The sequence below is a fragment of the Vidua chalybeata genome, chromosome Z, assembly GCF_026979565.1.
Source record: "Vidua chalybeata isolate OUT-0048 chromosome Z, bVidCha1 merged haplotype, whole genome shotgun sequence".
NCBI lineage: Eukaryota > Metazoa > Chordata > Aves > Passeriformes > Viduidae > Vidua > Vidua chalybeata.
In genome coordinates, this window is record NC_071570.1 from 33,254,317 (window position 1) to 33,278,478 (window position 24,162).

General features: G+C 36.9%; 2 protein-coding genes and 1 long non-coding RNA gene across 10 annotated transcripts in view; 2 read left to right on the forward strand and 1 right to left on the reverse strand.

The window, feature by feature from the left end:
• The window catches only part of IL6ST (interleukin 6 cytokine family signal transducer), a 40,651-nt gene extending 39,480 nt beyond the window's left edge, over nt 1-1,171 (forward strand). For 6 of the 7 annotated variants that reach the window (XR_008435422.1, XR_008435424.1, XR_008435425.1 and 3 more), the window contains one exon: nt 813-1,171. Coding sequence is in view for 1 of the 7 variants with exons in the window: in XM_053968801.1 (XP_053824776.1) it covers nt 813-839 (27 nt within the window). In the remaining 6 variants the exon portion in view is untranslated. The remainder of the gene's footprint in view (nt 1-812) is intronic. The other variant, XM_053968800.1, reaches the window with a different exon arrangement.
• A 1,175-nt stretch (nt 1,172-2,346) lies between these two features.
• The window catches only part of IL31RA (interleukin 31 receptor A), a 35,645-nt gene continuing 13,829 nt past the window's right edge, over nt 2,347-24,162 (reverse strand). The window contains exons 5-16 of one of the 2 annotated variants that reach the window (XM_053931856.1): nt 22,607-22,773; nt 21,294-21,445; nt 18,532-18,697; nt 17,793-17,875; nt 17,035-17,251; nt 15,605-15,787; nt 12,740-12,841; nt 11,231-11,377; nt 9,152-9,292; nt 7,853-7,946; nt 6,267-6,342; nt 2,347-5,453 (exon numbers count right to left, since the gene is read on the reverse strand). In XM_053931856.1, coding sequence (XP_053787831.1) covers nt 4,854-5,453; nt 6,267-6,342; nt 7,853-7,946; nt 9,152-9,292; nt 11,231-11,377; nt 12,740-12,841; nt 15,605-15,787; nt 17,035-17,251; nt 17,793-17,875; nt 18,532-18,697; nt 21,294-21,445; nt 22,607-22,773 — 2,128 coding nt within the window. In that variant the 3' untranslated portion in view covers nt 2,347-4,853. Of the gene's footprint in view, nt 5,454-6,263; nt 6,343-7,852; nt 7,947-9,151; nt 9,293-11,230; nt 11,378-12,739; nt 12,842-15,604; nt 15,788-17,034; nt 17,252-17,792; nt 17,876-18,531; nt 18,698-21,293; nt 21,446-22,606; nt 22,774-24,162 lie in introns of both variants that reach the window. The other variant, XM_053931855.1, reaches the window with a different exon arrangement.
• Nucleotides 15,084-15,450, forward strand: LOC128781857 (uncharacterized). Its single transcript, XR_008428534.1, has 2 exons — nt 15,084-15,170; nt 15,284-15,450. It is a non-coding gene; the product is annotated as an uncharacterized LOC128781857 (long non-coding RNA).

A 24,162-nucleotide genomic window follows, 5' to 3' on the forward strand; every position in this document is an offset into this window, starting at 1 on the left:
CTTAACCATGGGAGTTGCTTGCCTAGCACAGATGCAATCACAAGACATCAAAGTTATCATCTTACTACTGATCTTAGCAATTTCCTGTATCATGGGAGTGAGCAATGGATGATATTCCTACCCTGTAGCTCTGGCCTTGAGCTTCCATGTGTCTAGAGTTTCCTGAGAATCCAGACTGTCCGAGTGTTGGTTTTCACTGAACTGTGAATGTAGGGAGCCAGTCACCTCCTCACACACTAAACTCAGCAATGAGGAATATCAATCTAAATCAACAGATACAGCACAAACGTGGCCTAGGTTTCTGGGCAAGAGCCAGGACCTTGTGGGCTCTTATGCCAGACTCCATGCACAATGCAAAACAGAGGATCCCAGCAGTGAAGCAGCCTGTAATGCCATGTGTGCTGGTGAATGACATGATGCAGCCACATAAATCACATAAACTCCTTCCTTCTTTGTGAGCAGTTCTGCACAAAGTAGGTTACTTATGACACCTCATTATGTCTGGGCTCAGGCACGTGCGCACATGGATATGCTCAGGTGTACATAAGCAATTCAACAGCCAGTTTTCAAAGGAATCAGTGTAGTTACATAGATGCATGTATGTATATGCACATGATGTATCTGTATATCTGCATAACTGCATCCCTTCTGATGAAGCTACAGCACCTTGCAGCAGTGACAGGGCCAACTCCTTTCCTTTTCTTAAAAGTCTGCATCTGGAGGTTCTCTGCTTCTGCAAATGCTAGAGAAAGAGAGTGAGTGCATTTCAACTTTCTTTAACTGTGCCTGTGCAACGTATTTTCTTCTCACAGCAAGGATGCATAATATATGGCAACTGAACAGCTCCTCATGTAAGGGAGGACAAGACAGAAGGAGACAAGAATGAAGGGACATTAGAGAGACAAGAAAGAAGTTGGAGGGGAGACCAGATACTAATACAAGTAATGGACAACTAGCTGAAAAGAAGCTCTGAACAAGCAAGAAATGAGTGTGTTCAGTAGGTTAGAACAGCACAGAGGTAATTCTAATGTAATCTTTGTGCTTAGGAATGGTATGCACGGCTGCATTTACAAAAAACTTTGATCAGATTTCAGATCTCATTAAGTTCTCAGCTCCTTTCTGCCCTGAGGAAAAAAGTAACATCAATAAAGTGGATTATGTTTTGAATGTGCCCTCTATAGTCACAGACTTCTTTAGGTTGGAAGGTACCTGTAAGATCATGGAGTCCAACTGTTAACCCAGTACTACCAAGTTCACTACGTAACTATGTCCCCAAGAGCCACACACACTCATATCTTTTAAATAACCCCAGGTTGGTAACTTCAACACTTCCCTGGGCAGCTTAGCCCAGTGCAAGACAAGCCTTTTGGTGGAGAAATTTTTCCTAATATCCAATCTAAACCCATCCTGTCACAACTTGAGGCCATTTCCTCTTATCCTACCATTTGTTCCTTAGGAGAAGAAGCCAACCCCCACCTGGCCACAGGCTCCTTTCAGGCTGTTGTAGAGAGTGATAAGGTCACCCCTGAACCTCCTTTTCTCCGGGATAAACACGCCCAGCTCCCTCAGCTGCTCCTCACAGGACTTGTGCTCTTCCCCAGCTCCATTGCCCTTCTCTGGACTCACTCCAGCTCCTCAGTGTCTTTCTTGCAGTGAGGGGCCCAGAGCTGGACACAGCACTGGAGGTGTGGCCTCACCAGTGCCCAGCACAGGGGGACAATCCCTGCCCTGCTCCTGCTGGCCACACCATTGCTGATCCAGGCCAGGCTGCCATTGGCCTTCTTGGCCACCTGGGCATACCCTGGCTCATGTTCAGCTGCTGTCACCAGCACCCCCAGGTCCTTTTCCATGGGGTAGCTTTCCAGCCACTCTGACCCAAGGCTGTAGTGCTGCCTGGGGTAGCATGCCCAGAGAAACTGACTTTAGTCATGGGGTGGATTGTGGTGGTGCATCCTACCCTTCCTCACCAGCCATGCTATAATCTAAGAAATGCTCATTATTCCTCAGCCTTGACAAACAGCACCTGGGCTGAGCTCCTCTTGATTTTTTCAGACCACTGTCTGCTCCCAGGAATTAGTGCTTATCTAATAAGTACCTGCTTCATTAACAAACTGACTTGGAAACATATTTTTCTTGCCTGAATAACAACCCAAGTGGAATAATACTTTTGTTGTTGAACATTCAAAGGAAGTTACCAACTCAAATTGTGGCTGTAGAGAAATACTATGACTAAAGCCCACTCTCCCTATAAACAGCAGTCCAAAGTGAGAACTCTTCTATATGTATATGAAAATCTAAAATGTCTAAATGGTGCATATTGTATAAGTCAATAACAAAATTTTTACACGTTTTCTCAGTTTTAATTTTTTAATGGTTCACAGTGTTAGTTTGAAAGACAAATTGTAAAAGGCAAGAAAGAGTACAACACTTACTGCAAAATAAACCAAGTACAAGATGCTTTCATTCCAAAGCATGTGCAAAAAGCAGCCTTACTTTCTGGAATATATTGAGCCCACTTCTAGCATTTTGCTTTTTCTGAGAAAATAATGGGGAAGGGAAGCAGAAAAATTAAGAGAGGAAAGCAGACTATCAATAGGGAAGGAAATAAAGTGGGATAAAAAAGAAGGATATACTTATCCTCCAGAACCTAAGAATTGTTACAAGGATAACCTAGCCAAGCCACCCAGCATGAACCTCCCCTTTCTAACGATCCCTTAAAGGTTGCATTATTTTCACTTTTTACCTGTCTCAAACACACAACTCAGAATATGTGGCTTTCATATGGCTGCTAAACAATTCCTAGAAAGGCCCAAAATATCTCTGCATGTGTTTATTTTTATATATTGTGATATTAAAACAAGCACTGGGATTTAAGGAAAAAAAATTGCTGTGATGGAATCAGTGAGTTCTGAGCCTGGGGAGACAACAATGTCACACTGTGAGTGAGAAGTCTAGAACCAACTGAAGAAGCAGAAAAAAAGCACTCACCTAACCAAACCTTTGTCCTAATTTCAGAGTATGACATACCTAAGTGAGCAAGGGCTTATAAAAGCAAACATATATGCATTTCATATTGGAGGTCTGTGGTTGAGAAAGTGATCCAACAAACATGAGAGGTGGAAATCAGTCTTGCTAGCTAAGGAACATTTGCAGAAATTGTTTTCCCATCCTTTCTTGGCAACTAGAGGAACATTGTTCTAAGTTAAAGCAGCTTCCAAACTATAGAAAAAGATCCTAAATGCAAAACTTTACACTGTTTTCACCAAAACAATGCACGTAATAGCCACTGCATCCAGTGAAAGGCTCAGCCTCCTCATTCATGCTTACAATGTATTTTCAATTCTTCTACTCCTCTTCCTGCACAGAAAGGAAACACTTTCTAATCGTATTCACATTTGTCTCTCATTTTTCTATCCCCATAACTCCTGTATCTTTTTTTACCCTGGAAGAAATCTGTAATTGTGTAAACTACAATTCTGTGTAAACAAGACTGATGACATCAAGCCTCTAAACACTGTAAGAATAGCTCGAAGTCTTAAAATTGCCATATACCCCATATGTGTCAAACTGAACACCCTCTTCTAATACAATTCATTTCACTCTCTATCTTTTTAAACCTGTTATTTAGCAGAGTATTTCACTAGGAGTTTTACAATAATGACCTCCTTCTTGTTAAAAAAATTAGTGTGATCAAGTGTTTCACTGCTTAATTACTGATTTGTAAAATGGAAACTATAATTAGATTTATGACTTAACAAAATTATAAAACAAATTACAAAAGTTATATCCTTCATGTAGAAATACCTAATCCTAAATCAATTACCAGAGAATATCTGGGAAGATTTTATAGACTTAGTGTTTTTTCATTATCTCCCTGAAAAATTACTTCCTAACACAGTGTTTATTATAACACAATATGACATATTTAGTTGATTTTTTTTCCAGTTCAAAATATCAAAATCTCAACTGAGAAACACAGTTTTAAACTGAAACAAATTAGAAGCACAGAACAAGAAGGTAGGAAGTTATCCTTCAATAAGCAGTTTTAAGTTTTTGTTTCTCCTGTTTGTTTTTAGGAAACAAACAGAAGAAACAAAAACAAACAGCACAAAATGCTGAGGACTGTTAAAACCACGAGAAAGGAAAGGAAGCAACATAGCAAGCATAACACATTTTCCAAAATAACAGATAACATAGCAAATATACTCTCATTAAAGACAAGAAACTATATGCCAAACTATTAATTCAAGAGTCAGGATACAAATGGACAACTCCTGAAATCTAGAAAATATTTGTAAAACAAGAGGAACATGATATATAACACCAGATGAAAAACAATCAAGGGAAATAAGAACAGGACAGTAGTTCTGCTTCATGTAACTGAAGGAACGATTCAGCAGATTCTGACTCTGTTCAAGTCTGTCCATGTTTCCCCATCAGAGCTGAGCCTTGGGAACTACTTGTGTGGGGAGAAAGAGATGAGCTGCTTGCACTGCTGGATGCTCCTGCAGCATCAGGATTGTTTTAGCAGGTTTGTTTTAGCAGGTTGATACAGGAGAGCTAAGAAGAAATAACAAAATCCATTTCTTTTGTCTCACTACTGGCATGTCTGGTAAAAAAAAAAACAAACCAAAACAAAAAAACAAACCAACAAAAACCTCAAACATCCACACTGAGATTGAACTCTGATGTGTACAACACACAATGTAAAAATTACTTCACAACTATTTGAAGGAAGAGGATGTTCCCGTCCAAATTAACTGAGATCAGCCACCTTAGAACATATGAATGTCTGTGAGCAGCAGTGCCAAGGGATGTCTCACAGGAGGATTTTATGATGAAGTTCTCTCATGCTACTGACCTTTGACCAGCCTGAACATGTCCACTGTTATGTAGGATTGTCCTGGAACATTTGGTTGAATAGGAGATAAGACACTTGACTGGCTTTTGCGTTCTTCCGTACTGTGTTCTGGCAAGCTCTCAGAAACAAGAAATTCCCTTGTTTTAACTGAATTTTTAAGATATGGATTGAACAGTGTTTTTTCACTGAAATCTTCCAGCTTTAAAACTTCCTCATCATCGTTTTCTTCATTTTTAATTGGATTCTGCTGGGATCCACACAAATCATTTGCCACCACTTCTATGGGCTGGACTTCCTTCACTGGTATCAAAGTTGAATGCATTTGACTTCTGGTAAATTGATCAGTAATTATATAAGGCATAGATGGGGGAAAACTTTTAGCAGCTTTGTTCTCTTCATTATGCAGTATCTTTTCATCTCTGTTGGTTATGTCTTTTGTATTAATATCAGTACATTCAGAAACATGGTTTTCATAATTTATTAGTAGTGATCCTTCCCGACTTCCTTCAGGAAAACAATATTCCAAAACATTTATGTCTTCAAAGTCTACAGTCTTAGTCTGAGATGACATTCTCTTCAAAAATGAATTATTCTGTCAAAACAAAGAGATAAATTGGAGAGTTATAAAGGGATAGATAATGTATCAGTTTGGTTTTTAATAAATAAATTATTGCTATTTAAGCTCTGTTTAACTAGCAATTTCAGACTTGCACTAGTAAAGAGTTCACGTGCTTTTCAGATGGGGTGCAGTTACATGTGAATGAGTACTAAAAAAGGCAATGTTATTTTGTCCATTTGCTAAACACTTTCATATTAGGTTTTCTGTACTTAATGAAATAATGAATTTCAGTGAAGGCTCAGAATCAGGTTTGGACTGTGTCCATCTTTTCTCATATAACCAGACATTTTCAAGTAAAAGGTATAAATCCCATCATCCACAAATTACACTTTCGTGTAAACCTGGTAAACTCCACTCCATTCAAATAAACATCTAAACTTTAATAAGGAATAAATATTCAAAAAATAAAAAGACAGAATTGTTAATACAACGATATACCAAATCTTACTGTATGCTACAATACATTTTGTGGAGAAGAGGGGAGGTATGCACGTGTGGAAACCTCAATAGCCTGTGTAAAATTTACTGAAATTAACCATGTCCACCTACCACTTTTTCGCTTTAAAACATTATTTCTCAATATCCTATAAGAACTAGATTAATAAACTTTATGAAGATGCATCTTCTCTATTATTTTGGAATATTACACAGAGCATTTTGTAGCACTTAAGAAGAATGAAACTCAGTAAAGGGGGGGTTTTGATTACTAAAACGACTGCCAGAAAACTATTTCTTGTCTCTCCATTTGATCCCTTTTTTAATGCATAAAATTGCAGCTATTACCACAGATGAAGAAAGTGGCCATTCCACTGCAAGGCTTTCTTCAGGATTTGGTATATCAGGCCAGCAAACCTTTTTAAACCTATAATTGAGAAAGGAATTTTAGCCAAATTATGAAAGAAATAGATTATTAAAAATCAACAAATCACCAGAAATTCCAAATACTGCTGAAGTGTCAAACTTTCAGAAAGGAAGTCTTTTCTACATCAACACAATACTTTTCAATAAAACTGTTTTCCTGTACACTGATTTTTATTACAAAAGATCTCAACAAGACCTCTTGGGTTACAGAGACATTGCAGAAATTATATATTGTATATTATATCATATATTATGTGTTATATTACTCAATTAAATATTATATGAAATAAGAGCATGCCAAAATAAGACGGTATACAAATTCTGTTGCGATCATTTTTCAGGGTGTTTCTTCTGTGAAAATCCACCTCAGGTGACCTTTGTTCAAGGAAAGTGACACTAGCACTATACCACATTAGAGCTACACTGTGTTCCTAAATGAACAGCAGATAAAGGATGCTCATTTATTTAATCACTCATTGACACTGGGCAGAGAGGCAAGGGAATGAAAACCAGTCCTTAGCTTGACTGTCAAATGACAATTTTATCTACATAAGAATATAAACATTCTACTGCATCTCAAAGTATCCTTCAGAATCAAAAAAAAGTTTTTACTGTTGTAAAAATTCCGTGTACTCAACACAGGTGAAGATGTAAAAGGGATGGAAATTACTGCTTCAGTTGTACTTATTATCTGATGCTTCTTCACTTGACAACAGTATTTGTTCCAATAGCTTAGAGTGCACCAAAATAGTTCAGATTTTTAACCTTCTCATCAGCCAAACAATTCAGTCACTTTTCTTGTGAAAATATTTTATAACCTTAAAAAAATCTTACAGTCATCTTTGGAATGTTACTGGATCCCCATGCTCAGAGAAAAACTTTAAAATCTAGGGGACAACTGTGAGATGAACAGATTATGAATCATGTGCAGATACAGATCCATACTCAATGATCAAGCATCCAAATGTTTTCACAGAATGCAACTTCTTGGTTTTTTCCTTACTCCTTTGCAGCTCAAGGGAGGCATCACAAACTAATAAGAGTCATAGTCATAAGTGAGATAAGCAATAGACACTGTGTGAAATATATCCTAGTACCATCCTAGCATATTAAAAATGTCTAGAAAGCTTTATTTCTTGGAATTATTAATTTTTCAGAAACTGACTTTAAGTTTGCTTCCTTCACTTAAATGACCATGGAACTGCAAATGGCATGTACATAGCATTTTACATAAACTGATGCAGGTGATATGTACATCTGTTTCTCTCATTTATTTTGTTTCAATTTACTAAACTTTCTGAAATTAATATTTATTTTTGGACTACAGCACATAAACTGCAGTCAAAGTATAACCTGTACACTTACTTATTTGTTACTTCAATTGCTTGTTTTCTATTTAGACATTGGTTTTGAACACAACAAAGACATTTATAAAATAAGTAAAAATTCCCATTTTACAGGCTAATTTTAAATGGTTGCATTCAGTTTTAGACAGTAGAAAATATACTCACGTGTGTTTTTTCAAAACGCACGTTATCCAAAGGCCTATCAGACACAAAATGCTTATTTCAACAGGTATAGCAATAAAAAAGACATCTTCTTTATCTTTAGACAAAAACAAAGAAATAAAAACCAAAACAAATTAGTCCACATTGTCATTTCTTCAGGTATTCCCTTAAGACAGATAATTTTTAATATCCGAGTCACTGAATTAGCACAATTCTAAAGAGCTCTGTCAAAACTAGCCAAAATTACTCAGAATATTGTAGGGTACCCATTCTGTGATAAGTCAAAAGATGAGTATTTGGAATCCAACAAGGCACAGTTACTGAGCCAGAAAACCAGGTCATGATGAGACTTTTAGGAACAGATTTATCACATTTTAAAATTTCCTTTATTTAACAGAATCACACAGTAATTTATATTGGAGGGGATCTCTGTAGATCACTTCATGCAACTTGAAACCTAGATCAAGCTGCTTAGGGTCATACCATGCCAACCTTTGAAAGCAACCTAGGATGAAGGCTCTACCACTTCTTGGTCATATGTTATTTTACGCTCACCTAAATCCGCTGGTCTGAGCCACTTCTACCAGTTACAAAAAGATAAATAGCAAATTGAGTGCAGAAGATAGATTTTAAATCACACACACACAGACACACACACAAAAAAATACAGTTACTCTGACTGAAACACTGTTCAGATTTCTGAGCTAGTTTCCAAGTACCAGAGTACTGGAGGCATTTAGAAATATACTGAGAACATTCTTCCTGAAGTTGAAATGAGGAGATGTCTGAGCTTCTGATCTGCTGCCTTATACTTTGTCAAATCTGGCTAAAACAAGTAGTACAAAATAGGAAAAGGTATTTCCCTACACACTCACTGACCACAACCTCTGCACTTGTTTACCAGTTAAGCTTATATACCCAAAGAGATGCAACACAATGTGTGGTTACTGTCAATCTGTCAGATGGAAAAGTCTACTTTTTAATGAACTGTTAGGCATCTCATCACATAGCTGATAGCATACACACTGCTGCTTTCACAAATAACCATAGTACTCCACTGCTTTACTGACAAGGAAATAAAGATTTTTGGGGTTGACTTCTAATTCTGAGGGATTTTTTTAGTCTGTGAGATTGTCAGTGAAATTAAGTTCAATTCAACTACTGTTGCAAATTCTTCCTTGTTTAGATCAAGACTACTTAAAAAAACAAACAAAAGTTAACAAATGCCTAGACAACAATGTCCTGTATTTCTTACTTCCAAGTCCATTTTTTAAAATAGAAGTAACCTAGATTATTACTTACCCAATTTTAAAGTCTTGAAGGTTTTTGGCTCTCCAATGGTTCCACCAGCTTTGTTGCTTGCCATGATCTGAACAGTATACTGTGTATTAGCCTGTAAGGGCTTCAGTCTGTATTGTAGAACATCAGAGTTCACTGTTTCATCTTTTTAGGAGAAAATTTATGTAAACACACAAAAGTAATGTTATATCAGGGAACTGTACAATTACTTAGCAACTTCTACAATAACAGATCACAAACTAATTTAAAAGTAACTTGAAATACAAAGCAACCTTACCAGTCCTTTAAAAGACAAAACCTAAATTACTGAACAATATTTATCAATACTACTTAAAAGTTTGAGGCAAAAACCTGAACCATTATGTATTTACTTTTAAAAACAAATACAAATATTTTTGCTAATAAAAAGATAGGTGAACTATGTTCTCCTGCAGATTACTACTGAAAACAGTGCTTTGAGAACTTTATTTCCTCAAAATAGTTGGCTCAGAAATTAAGAACTTCAAATAATTTCTGTAGCTTGTGAAATTCAACTATATTTCTACTATATGCTGTTAGACACTGATCAACCAAAAGAATGTCATCTCTCAGCACTGGAATACCACCCCAGTAAAGTCAAAGGAAAGTCAAAATCAAAAGGAATTTTTTTCCAAGTTTCAAAGTGCTTTTATGAATAGAACTCAGTGTTTCCAATACATTCTCCAGTATTGGAGTTAATGCAATGTGCTTCCCCTTTAAATTTTTTAAGCAGGGTATGAATCCTATGTCTACTAATAGTACCAAATGTATCTGTACATAAGAAATTACAGTCACTAAAATATTTTCTGGTGCATAAAGTCAAAGGCAACTCATTTCCTCAGATAGTTCTCTCAAGAAACACCCAGGAAATAGTTATCCTGCTATACATCCCAAGTTAAAATAAATTGAGTTTCTCTTAAGTCAAGGGTGGGAAAGTGAAGTTCTAGTGCTAGAAGGCCAACAGTGAAGTCACCTTGGCACACACCCCCACATCTTACTATTATCAAGAGCTCATGACATCAGAGAAGCCTCAAAAAACATCAGTATAGGACATTTTGCCATTTAAATTTAACTCCCTTGCATTGGTATTTACAACTAATTCTCTAAAGAAAATAATGGGAAGTCCTAAAAGGGACACAGCCTGCTTTACATTACAAGTAATATGGAGAAATACAGCTCTGTGACATGAGGCTCCATGTCTCACAGATGACTCTGCACAAAACAGTCAGCATTAAATTACTCAGAAACCAACATAATAGGGAAAACTATGTGCAGATGACTAAATATCACAGAAATAATTAGCTTTCTCTTTCACATCTAAAAATTACCAGGAATTGCCCTGGTCTGAACTGGATATCCATAAGAAACAAGCATCACAGGATTTGTAAGTCTGAAAACTTTGCAAAAGAGATCATGTTAGGTGCCTGATAATGATGTCTAAAAAAGGGAGGAAAAAAACCAATTCTGAAGCACTGAATGATCCAACAGCTTTCTTCATAAACTATATAGGAAGAAAAGTTTAGGTGACCCAAACACTTTTCATGAAAGCTTCTGCTGAGATTTAACCTAAAGAAGTTTTGGACAGATACCATTACACTGCCAGATTCTATGGACACTATTCCTGAGGTAGAGATTAGGCGTTTGCTCAAATTTAGGCTATCAGCCTCCAGACCAGAAAAGCAATGGCAAGCACAGAAAATCAAACACATCTGAAGAAACTGATCTAAAATGATGTCCATAGAAACTATTGGCAATTTATTTTACTGTTATTTCCAAATTTGCTTTTAATATAAAATTGACAATAAAAATAGTCTAACAGAAAATTTCCACCATACTTTTCCAGAAGCTGAAGACATATCCTTCCAAGGACATGCATGAAACTTATAAATTCACTGAACCCTCATGATCTATGGCTTTACACAGAATCTGTGATTCTCCAGTATATTTTAGCTCCTCTACTCCTGTCATAACTTTTTTCCTTGACTTTAAAGGTGAATCAAGATAGAAGAAAGATTGAAAATTTCATAACCCTGTTGGAAGTATTGTTGTTTAATGTGTACTTACTCAATTCTTTTCCATCTTCAGGTTTATAAAATATTGTATAGTTAGTGATAAATCCATTTCTTTTAGCCTTTGAAATCTCATTCCATTTTATTGTAACTTCATTTTTCCCCAGAATGCCTGTATCAGCCACAGGTCCTTCTGATGGCTCTACAGAGAAGCATTATGAAATAGCAAAAGTAATAAAATAGTCAGTGTACCACAATGTTATCTGCCTCTGTTATTTTACACATATTAGCAACATTAGGGGAAACATATGCATGAGAAAATATGTAACCTCAGTGCTATGACACAGTCCTTAACTTTTCTCACTCTCTTTAATGTAGGAATTCTTCTGATAAAACTTCCCCTCACATATTCTGGCATTTGCATAGTTTTAGGTGTTACTGTATTCAAATACTTAGACATCACTAAAAGGCTTTATTCTTACAACGTCAGGGAGACATCAAGAGGAAAATTATCCTTTGTGCACTCCTGGAGGAGACTCGGGTGCTAGGCCACTGCCTTTCCAGAAGGTCTCTGGCTGAGCTGGGATTCAAGTGGCATCTCCTGCCCACCCCCCTCCCCAGCATCCCCAGCCTAATCCTCACCACACTAAACAAAGCCTTTCTGCTTACACAATACCACCTCACACACATTGCTCATAACTTTGTGGGGACTTTTTGAAGAAAGAGGTCCCTGTGTTGCAGTTTTAAAATTTCCTTCCCATTCTCTAACAACCTTGAGTGTTGTCACAGCTACCTATAAACACTCAAGGAAAGCACTCAAAACACAGTTCTGACTGTGCTAGTAATTATTACTCAAACATAAAATACTCCATTGCCTCCCCCAGTAATTAATGCTCTTTAGTGGTGCATTGTACTGTGTATGCATGCACATTTGCATAGACACACACACGCCAATCAACATTTTCACATGGAATCTTAAAATTACTGGTAAACTACATTCTTATGGTTGGTTGTACAAATCACTGAATTCACAATAAACTTCTACAAATAAAGAAACTTCACCCCTTCCCCTGCAAAACACTATTTCATCCAAAGTTTCTTTCCAATTACAAACGTCATGTGTTCTTAACATTTTTTATTTGTAAGTCTGCAAATATTTTATTACATTATAAAATCTAACAAAAAGCAGGCTTTTCAAATCAGCCATTTTATTTTATGGGTAGAATTTCCTCATATATTAAGACTGATAAATGTGATCAAGCTTTAAAATCAAGAATATATAAATGAGCTTTTAAACATTAAAAAGATAGCTAGTTCAAAAATACTTTCATGTTTGTAGCTATACTCTTTCCAAATGCTTTGTATACAATATGTAAACTTCACAAAAAATTAGTGGATGCAAGCAGCAATGTACCTGTATCACAAGAACCCTGAAACCTGGGGGTTTTTCACCACCTTCCTCTCCTTTTCAAATAATGATAGTACCAAATCAGTCAAAGATAATACATCCTGAGAAACAGACTACAACACACATTTCACAACATGATTACTTTAAAATACCTACTTTTTTCTTGAGCATAGATTTGTATGTAAGATGGAGCTGCTACATTATTTCCATAAAGAGGATACACCAAGATGTTATAGCATACAAATGGTTTAAAATTTTCTATAAAGGAAAGAAAAGAATATTGACATACAATCTCTATGTGATATTAATACAATGAAAATAGACTAAATCACAAGGCAATTCTAAATATAGTGTTACTGACTATTTGCTTCAACTCCCTAGCAAGCGCAATATGCAATTATTGATTTGAATGCTCATTACTGGCTCCCCAGTAATTACACATTTTTTTTCACAGTAGTATTTGTAAGAGCACATGGTTTCTGGCTCATTTTTCACTAGAAGTGGTTTGAATGGGTAATTATACTTCAGTATCATACAACTTCTCTGTATTAATCCATTTACTCATCTTGAAACTCTCTATGGTTTTAGAAGTCTCTATTTTCAAATAACCAGTATAAAATTACACTTGAAGGTAGCATTTTTAACTTCACATATCTTTATGTTTACTGCTTTGCAGGAGACAACTTTTTCTCATGCATCAGATTAAAAAGCAGTGGAGTCCCCCACTCTTAACACTCAGGACCTGAGGGAATGGCAAGTAACTGTGTCAGGGAGGCTTATGCTGGATATTAGGAAAAGGGTCGTCACCACGTCAGTGGCTGGGCATTGGAACAGGCTCCCCAGGTAAATGGTCACAGCAGCAAGCCTGGTGAAGTTCAAGAAGGGTTTGGACAATGCTCTCAGATACACAGTGTGATTTTTGGGGTCTCCTGTGCAGGGGCCAGGAGTCAGACTTCAGTGATTCTTCTGGGCCACTTACACAACAGAATATTCTATTATTCTAGTACTTCTACAGTGATGTTCTAGTCATGCCAACTGCAGCTCTTCTGACCACCCTGACTCAAGGGCACAATTGTCGCAAGTGAGATCTCTCCAGTAGAATTTTATGTTTCAAGACAAAGTTTCAGCTTCTGGAAATTAAGTTTTGAACTCTGAACAATCCAGGAGCCAAGTAATCACCCACTACTTACAACAACTCACATCAACTCTGAGAGGACATAGCTGTAGCTTTACATACCCTGGAATGAAACCAGTGTAAAGGGATTCCTAGACCATTTCTCTCAAGCTCTGCAGCTTGCTCAGCAAGAATAATGGCTATCAACAGATTCCTGCATTATATCAGCTGTCTGCTGCTCTTGCAGTCCCTTACACCTATTTCAATGGCCATTATATATCCATTATCCCAGCTAGTTTTAGCTAGGGTAGAGTTGATTTTCTTCCCAGTGGCTGGCACGGGCAGTGCTTTGGATTTGTGCTGAACAGAGGGCTGACAATACAGAGATGTTTTTCTTATGGCTGAGCAGGGCTCACACAGAGCCAAGGCCTTTTCTGCTTCTTCTACTGCCATGGTGGTGAGGGGACTGGGAGTGCCTAGGAAGCTGGGAGGACACACAGCCAGGACAGGTGACCCCAGCTGAGCAAAGGGAGATTCCAGACCATGTGACATCATTCTCACTATATAAAGTGGGGGAAGAAGGAAGAAGGGAGGACATTTGGAGTGAGGAGTTTGTCTTCCCAAGTCACCGTTACATGCAGTGGGGGCCCTGCTCTCCTGGAGATGGCTGAACTCCTGCCTGCCCATGGCAAGCAGTGAAGTCATGCCTTGTTTTGCTTTGCTTGTGCGCAGGGCTTTTGTTTTCCCTATTAAACTGCCTCCATCTCAACCCACGAGTCTTCCTGCTTTTACCCTGCTGATTCTCTCCCTGATCTCACTGGCAGGGCAGTGAGTGAGCAATTGCCTGGGCTTGGCTGTTTGCTGGGGTTAAATGACATGAGTCCTTTTTCAGGAGCCAGGCAGCAGTCAAACCATTGAGGTGATGACAGATTTGATTGGTAGGTACTAGGCTGAACTCATAGCTGTTCTTGCTGTTCAGCTAGTGATAAGCAGGCTCCTGCATTTGCCACAGGGCTCGCTTGCCTGCTTGGTATTAGAGTCTAGTTATAGTTAGTGGGCACTTTCTGCTTTTCTTGCTTGCTGTAGTGCTGCACTGCTTGACACCTTACTGATTTGTGCCTGAGAACATTTTGATAACAGCCATGGGGATGTGCCTGGGCTGGCCAGGGCAGTGCTGTTGTTTCTGTGCTGATGTACTGGACAGGCTGGAACTCCAGCATGAACTTGAGTTGAAGGGAATGTGATGCGTGATTGAGTCCACAACAAAGCCTGCAGCCTGTGGAGGACTCCACACTGGAGCAGGTGGAGGCCTGTGACCTCACAGGGGAGCCATACTAGAGCAGTTGTGAGTTACTGCAGCCAGTGGGAAGGACCCATGTCAAAGAAGTTCAGTAAGGACTGTCTCCCATAGGTGGGAACCTACACTGGAACAGGGAATGTAAAGTTTCCTTTGCAACCTTAGTGAAGATCATGGTGAAGCAGGCCATCCCCCTGCAGCCTATGGACAACTATGATGTCCTTTCTCTAAAACACATGAAGGAGCATGAGCTTTTCCCATATTCAATCTTTTTTTTTTGTTGTTCTAGATTTCTCTGATAGAAGAGTCACAACAGTCACAGGCCTCCTCTACTGGTGTAAGATCAAGCCACAGAACTGCTTTAACACAAATTCTCTAGCCTAATCTTATATGAGAGCAAGCACTACCTTGCATGTTGCATGAAAATTTGTAAGACTAAAAAATGCTATTACATTAGTGGCAGAGATTTCAGTGAAGCATGTAATAATACTGTTATATTTAAAAACAGTCTGAGGGAAGCTGAATGAGTTCATCCTTGTTTATTCTTTCCAATCTACCTATAAATACGTGTACATCTGTACATTGTTACAGCTGTGACTGATAAACATACTTTTATTATTTTTCCACTTTGTAGAATTTGACACATATTGCCATGATCTACCAAAAGGGTCCATCTCCAACTCCTCATACCACTCAACCACATATTTGGTTGTTTCTGGTTCAGAGGTTATCCATTGCACCACCACTTCTTCATTTGTTGTAGAGGTCACCACTTTTTCAATCATCTGAGAGGCTAAAAATTTAACAGAAAAGATCAGCAATTTTGTCTTCAAAAATGCTTGAAAAACACATACAGAATTCAAGAACTAGTCTCTCTTTCAGAATCCAAATTTTGTATGTGTAGAACTTTATAAACCAAATTACTACCAATTTTGCAGGTAGCTCATAAGAAATTTTGATTGAGATGACAAAGGCAATAGAACAGGAAAGCAAATCAGCAAGGTCAAGAATGACACTGAAGCAAAGGTGAATTCTGCATCAGCCTGCAGAATAGAGGTAATGTGAGTCTGAGTGAAAACCCAACTTGGCAAAGCAGAGGCAAAAAAAGACCTGATGAAGCGGAGAAAAAAAGAGATGCATCTGGTGGGGGGAAAGCACATCACAGCATGGAAAAATCAGAAAAACCTTTGTGGTGTGATACAAAAGTGGATAGGGAGGTAGTCAGTAACCTTTAGGACAAAATTACATTAAATCTACATATCCAGTTTTCTGATTAGAAATGGAATTTGATTAAGCAGTTCCAGGAGGACACTTGCACTTACATCATGAACAACTCTTTTTGGATGCGATTCAAGTGTGTCAAATACAACCTCTCTGTCAGATTATGGCTGGCAGCAGGATGTTGCAACACATCCTGCAAAGGCTCAAAAGGCTCAAAAGGCTCAAAGCAGTATCAGAATTAAATGTAAGAGCCAGAAAGCAACTCTTGTGCTAGAGCAGACCAGCTTCCTAACCCTGGCAGTGGGTGGGATGGGTACTCTGGGAATGCATATGAAATGAGAATAAACACAAGGCTTCTCTCCCTGCTTCCACTAACACAACTTAAGAGACTTCTATTTATCATATCTTTGAATGATGTTGTTGAACACTCTGCAATAGTGCCCTGTGGTAACCAATCTTCTGAGCTAACAAAGGGATGCAAGAGAATCGGGTAGTATTCCATAAATTTATTTGGGAGGTGGAAAGTTAGGAAAAAATCTAAACCAACCAAAAAAACCCTCAGAAAGTAATACAATAGAAAATCAATAAGACATCACAAGGTATTCATATCTTAACAACTGTATCTCGAAACAAAAGCCCCAACAATAATTGTCTATAACAGAAATATGATACATGATGGCAAAATATGACAAGATATACATAGATACATATGACAGAAGTCCTTAGCACAATTTTGCTTCCACTATATCAAAACTTAAACAGATGTAATGAAAATCACTTTTTCATTAATGAGAAAAATATGACATTGAGAAATCTTACATTTTTCATCAGGGGATGGAATCCTCAAAATAGCTTCAGGAGACTCTCCAGCAGAGTTATAGGCAGTGACAGATATTATATGTGCCTCTTCATTTAAAAATAAGGTAATTTTCTGTTCAGTAGAGTTGTTTGTCCTTTTATGTGCAGCCTTTTTTTCTGGAAAATACTGTATTTTGTAGCCTAGAATTTTCCCAGAAGGCGGAAAGCTTTTTAATGGCTATTAAAAAAATATACAGTAGTAAGTGTTTGGCAGTATTATCTGCACAAGCAAAAATATATGCTGTATTAAAGATCAAATTACAAAACTATTATACTGTATTTAGAAAAGCAAGGTATTTTCTTCAGGCCCATCTTCTGGACAGACAGCCACGACAATTTCCTTGATGGATTTCAAAAGTCAAATGCTGAGATTTGAAATGTAAAGAGCCTTTGGACACTTTACTAGAAGATTAAGGTGAATTTAAAGACAGCTTTGGTAAACTGGATTATTTAAATGCAGTTTAAGGACTTTTAATGAGATTTTCCAGTAATCTGAACACAATTAAATGCTCCCTTTCCACACAGATTAGAAAACTCCATTTGTCTACCATTCAGTAAACAAAAACCTTTTCAATCCTAATTTAGTTCAGTGAGCATTTTTCTTCTGATAACAGCAAATGCCTCTGGCAGTTGTTTGTCCTACAAAACTGAAATACTTAAATATAACATCAGCTACAGGATATCAATATGATTACCAATTCACAAAAAAATGTATATACCTTCCACATAAGATGTACAGATCTATTTCTAGATGAGCGTGAAGACTCAATTACTCTCCACAAATCCACTTTTCCTGAAGGAGCTGTTTAAAGACAAAAAAAAAAAACCACTTGCAATTTATTGCTGTATTAAAAAGATAGTTTAATATGGTGAAAACAATCAAAAGGTTTCTCTAATATGGTGAAAAAAAACCAAAAGGTTTCAAACAGAGTCTAAGAGAAACTTACTAAAAGTAAGTTTTATCTTCTGTAGTGCTATGCCTTTTTTTCCCTAATTAGGTACTTCTTTCTTTCCAAAAGTTTCCTGCTGCTCGCTTTTATTTGTTAAATTATAGTCTACCAGAAGAGACTTTCTAGTCTTGTTTTAAAACTGGCATTTTGATTTCTCTGCTTATAATTTATTTCATTGAACACACATGCTGCACTACTTTTCTGCTACTATCTTACTTTGCATTGTTAAATCTTCATCTACACTCTTAATTTTCCCTCTCTTCAGTGTCTACTCATCTGTTTTCTTCCTTAGTCCTATGTTGTTTGAATCACTTTTCAAATCTCCTCCAATACTTGCTGCTGTCTTTCAGTTTTCCTCTTCTATCTTTAAACAAAATACATATGTTCTGTTTAAGCAACAGGATTCTAAATTCAATAAAGGATCATACACCATAACACAGTTTTTTCCTACTAAATCCTAATACCTCAAACTATAACAGAAGAAAACGTTTACAGGTAGGCAGCTTACCTTTTTCTTCTGTGCTTTCACTTTTCTCTCCACTCCATCCACTCCAAAATGCTGACTCATTATTGACACACCGAATGGCAACAGAATAGTCTGTGGAGTCCCACAGACCTGTGATATTACATGATCCTATATTCTTCTTAGAATTCAGTGAGACATTGACAAATTCCTGGAAATACGTACATGAACTAAAATGATTTGATATGAAATTGAGTGTAGATATATTACTTATTTTCTTAAAAATCCTCAGAAGATGCAGTTTTTGTGTATACCACCTCACTCCTCCAAAACTCAAGATTGCTTGTTTTATACTTCATTTTAGTGCGTAGCACCTTTGTTCCTCCTGTAAAACTCCAGGGTCTGAAAAACTTGATCCCAAACTAGGTCTCTACTGACTGACCTGTCACTTGAACAGTGTGCAGCTCACATGTGATTCTAGAGCAGCTGTGCACAGAAGCTGCTGGAGGAATGCAGTTCCCACTGGTGGGAAGCAAATGGCTATTGCTAAAGCCATTACTACAATAATGTCCCACAACAGCATCCTCGGGGAAGCAGTGATTCCCCCAGTGATTTCTCACAGTTTGTGAGTTAGCTGGGTACTTGTTTCCTGTCTTGTTCATCTTTCCTGAGTTACAAGGCCTTCTAGCTGTTAGCCATACAATAGTGGGGTTGTGGGCTGCCCAGACATTATCAGCATAGGATTAAAATGAAAAGGTAAATGAAAAGACAAAAAAATTCTGGTACTAAGAGGTAAAAACAAGATGAAGCCTGTTAGTGGTGAAGGAAGATGGGAGTATAACAAATAAATTATGTGGTATCTGTTCAGAAAAGTAATGACAATGTGAGTCATTTCTTCATCTTAAAAGGAACCTCAGTCACTTCAACACCCACAACAGGGCTAAAACACAGTGAAGATATTCTTGGCTTCCATCAGTTGAACCTTCAAATGAAAAGTGAATCAGTCTATAACAATGCAGACTGTATTGTAATAACTACAACAAATGCAGGCATCCACTCACATGAACATCATAATGGGAAGTGCACTGCCTAATGTAACTGAAGATTTTAGTCTGTTTTGATCTCAAGAAACTCACTGTCAAAAAAATACCTGCTTCTACAAGAGTGAATTCAGGAGTCTCCAAACCACTGTAGGTGACAGACTCTGCAACAAATCTAAAATTAAAAAGGCTCCAAAACTATTATCAACCTCTGGCAGAATCTGACATAGCAATTGAAACACCTCATACTAGGCTTTAGTTACTTGCCAAAAGGCTGTTAACGATATGGTATTATGATCAGAAACTTAGAAATTTAGTATATGCAAGTACAAAAATATGTCACATGTTTTTCACTCAGTAAAAACAGTTCACACCAAACTATTTATACTATTTTGGTCAGATGACTTTAAAGGCCAAGAAGATATTTGTCTTTTGTGCAAACATTTTTTAGTTAGGGTTTTGTTTGGTTTTTTTTGTTTTGGTTTGGTTTGTTTTTTTGTTGTATTTTTTGTTTGTTTGGTTTTTTGGTTTTTTGTGTTTGTTTTTTTTTTTTTTTTGCATATATGTGCTGACAGAGAAACAGCTCCTATATCTTTTCTAGTCATGGATAGCTCCTGTTTCTTCTGAAATATATGTGTGAAAATGCAGGTGTGAGCTGAGGAAGCAAATGGACATAGGCTGTATTTGATAGCAAAAAAAAAACCAGACGATTTCTAATGTAGGTGCTGAAAACTAGACACAATACACAATAAAGCTGTAGCTCTCCAAGGACTATGAGTTCCTTTCCAAATGCTGAAAACATAAGGACCTCATAGAAGGTGTTACAAGGACACCAGTGCCTTGGCTCCAAAGAGATAAACATCTCAAACAGGTCTTTTAAACAATCAGTAGTTCCATTTCTAACACCCCATCTGGACCTGAGCCATCCTGCCCATCCAATCATCTTGAATCCTGAATCCAAGGACTAGTATGTCATTTTTACAGTAATGATGCTTGAAAATGTAAGAAGGATGCTAGCAAGAAACATCTTTAATATTAGAAATGTTTCTAAAGCTCTGATTACTACTTTGATGAATTTTTCTCTCCCAAAATTATACATGTGCTGCATAAAATAGTAATATCAATATCTCAGTTCAATGAACTTAAGAAAACAATCCAAGTAACTTGGCCAGTTCTTTAATTTGGAAGAAGAAATAGTAAAACTACAAATACAATCCCTTCCATATTGAAGACCATAGGAATAGATAATCTGAAATATACAAATACTGGGGGGTTTACAACCATTCCATTTAAGTGTCAGAAAGACGAACTATGAAAAGAACTTCCCTTATTTTTCATCTTGCAAAATTTGTATTTTCATTCACTTTAAAATAAATTTAACATCATTCCATATTGATCAGATTAAAATACTGTGGTTCTGAGTGAGCCCTGTTTTCAACACCAGAATGCAAGGGAAACACAAAATATTGTTACTGACTGCATGTGTAATCCCTTGGCCAAGGGTCATCCCTCATCCTTCCACAGAGTAATACTGAAAAGCATGATATGTACCAAAACAGATAATGACCAAAAGGAAAAGGACAATTAACCCTAGAAAACCAGACCATGTTCTTAAGATCATGTACCCCTGATAACATTCCACTAAAATAACAAGGTTATTATCATTATTTCAAACAACTTGTTGCCTTTTTTCTACTTAAATTCTTATAATATTAAGAAGTTAGTCACAAAGAAACTGCCATGCAAAAGAAAAATTATGTAACTTACAGTAAAGTTTGAATACAAGTTTCTGTATTGAACCTGGCAAATTATATGTTTTACAGGGATAATCTTCTCAGGCATTTTCCAGGTTACCGTAAGTAACTGCTTTACACCAGGGATTCTTTTAACTGAAAGTATTTCAGGAGGGGCAAATTTCTCTAGAATGAAGAAACAAAAACATTAAGAGAGGAAAATGCTTTTATAAAAGTTCAGGATTTCTCTGTCTGTATTTGTTCCAAGAAGTTAAATCCTTATCCCAATAACACACATCCTATCAGAGTATTCATGTGATGGTTTATTTTATAAACATAATTCTACATATGGGAAATTATCTGTAAGAGAAATTTCACACATAACTGATTTAATTACATGGCATTTTGGACAACCTGGTCTAGTAGAAGGTGTCCCTGCCCACCCAAGCCTTTCTATGATTCTGGGATTCTACTCACAAATCTGCTCTCAAATAGATGTGCAGATGTCTTTCATTTGTATCAGCACTGAAAAATATTACCCAGAGACAGCAGCAGAGAAAACAAATGAAGCAGAGCTGGTATGCCAAAGACAGGACTGAACTACAGATGAGGAAAGAATTCAGCTGAAAATGATCTGAGGGAAAGAGAAGTGTAAAGGAGATGATGGGAAAAGAATGGACTAGCAATGAGAAAATATATATCTGGCATAGAAAGTAATGAGGAGTCACAGTAGATCTGAATACAAGAATAAAGGATGTGACTGATGATGAGTGCTGCAACAGAAAGTTAGTTATAAGGGTTACTGCTTTACTACACCACCAAAATGAACAGAGGAGAAGCACAGGACAGAGGGAGAAGAGGTAGACAAAACATTATTATTGTTCCTGTGTGCAATTATTACTGATCATAGAACAGGTGGCTTTTTTTAGCATTCCTAACCAGAAAGTGGAATAGCAGAGCATATGATGGGTGGTCCTTGAGAAATTATAGTATCACTATCCATTGCAGCCAGGTGTTGCACTTATACTTGGTATCACTCAGAAATGTTAGAGTCCAAGTACCAATTATATTGGTTGACAAAAAGTTGGAATATATGGCCTTTACTTCTCAATAATTAAAAACAGTCATTTATAATGGATATATCAGACATCACCTTAAAGAAATATTGTTGCAGTTAGATGTTGCATAGCATGAAACAACACCCTGTCATTTCTCACCGCCTCACAAGAGGTGGTGAAACTGAGAAAAGAAACTGATGAAAATTACTGCTGTAACACCAACCAGTTGGAAGAATTTTACATGGAAAAGTCATAAATTAAATCTTTACTGATTCTATTTTTTAATTACCTATTTTTTGCAAAGATATAGGGACACACTCTGTTAAGGATGCACCCAAAACATTTTTAGCTTCTACTTGAAAACAAAAATCATTACTATAGTCATTGTCAGGATAAAGAAATGAACACAACTCTGTTGTATTCTGGCAGGATCTGACTGTATCTGGAGAAGTCATCCTAAAAAAGAAAAAAATAAAAGCAGTTAGAAACTAGAGTACTTTCTTAGAATAATTCAAACAAATTGCTATTATTTATATATCTTTGAGGTTGCAAGACTTTTTTACCAGTGAACATTTAGCTGACATGTTTGTGCAAACAAATACCCTTTCCTAATTTCCCTGCCCCCTTGTACCAGTGCTTTTGTGGTCACATGCTAAACTCGGCTAGGGTGATACCTGGATTAAAACTTATGTTTAGATTTGGCTGGAAACAGTTCTGCAATCCAATTCATTTTGTGGTTAATAAAAAGTCTGTGCTTATACAGGAAGGAAAAATACTGAAATGTGCTTTCAATGGCTGTTTTAACTTCTGGCTTCACAAATGCAGCTAAGTTAAAAAATATAGAAACACCAGAAGTAGCTAGAAAGTTCCACATTAAAAAGATGGAAGCCTAAAACGTCAAAGCTAAAATGGAAATAAAATTTAAAAAGTTTTCCTACCCTACAATTTAAATTACAAAGATAGTATACACTAGTGCAATATGAAAAAGTACCCTCCAGAATCTGAATTCCTTCCCATTCTCAAGAATAACTTTAGGCATTTTAGAAGTCTCCTCATGAAACAATATTACCTGGAGTCTTGGTTAGGCAGAAAAAGAGCACTACTAGAAGAAGCACTATGAAGGACAGATTGACAAGTGCATCTGGGACAAATCTGTACTATCACCTTCAAAATCCTATCTGAGATCTGCTTTGAGACAACACTGATTTCACCATTTTCACAGTCACTTATGAAACAGCAAGCTCCTAGCCACCATTTAAAATCTAACTGAAATTGAAAGAACCAAGTATCTGTGCTTCTACACTGGAAAGTATGAGACCATATAATTTGTATTTGTAAATAGAAATCCCCAAGCAATCCAGAAGGACAACTCTGGATTTTTTGACTGAAACTTTATGACTCCAAGGGTCCTTAGGTTAAATACTACTGGAGTCAAGCAGAATACTGCAGTAAAGCAGTAGTGTAATGAATTTTGATGGGAATTTTTTAAAGTAGATGAGGAAGCAGTATTTCTTATGCCCCCAAAGCGAGGTTAGTTCATTACATAGAAAGTTTCTGGGAAACTCTCCCATAAAATGCCTCCATTCACCATTTGTGCATATGGTCACTCAACTTTCAATCTTATTAGTAATGTTACTTCAAAGAACAAGTGAATATCAGCTGTGATATAAATATTTCTCTACTGAATATTGGTTGAGAATGCTTATTTCCTTTATACAGCACACTAAAAAGATATCAGACTGCAAGTATTTTCAACAATTACCAACCCTGAATTAATCAATTTAAATTACTGAGAAATGCCAAGACTCCAAATTCCATGATGATTTAAAGTTTTCTTTAAACAGA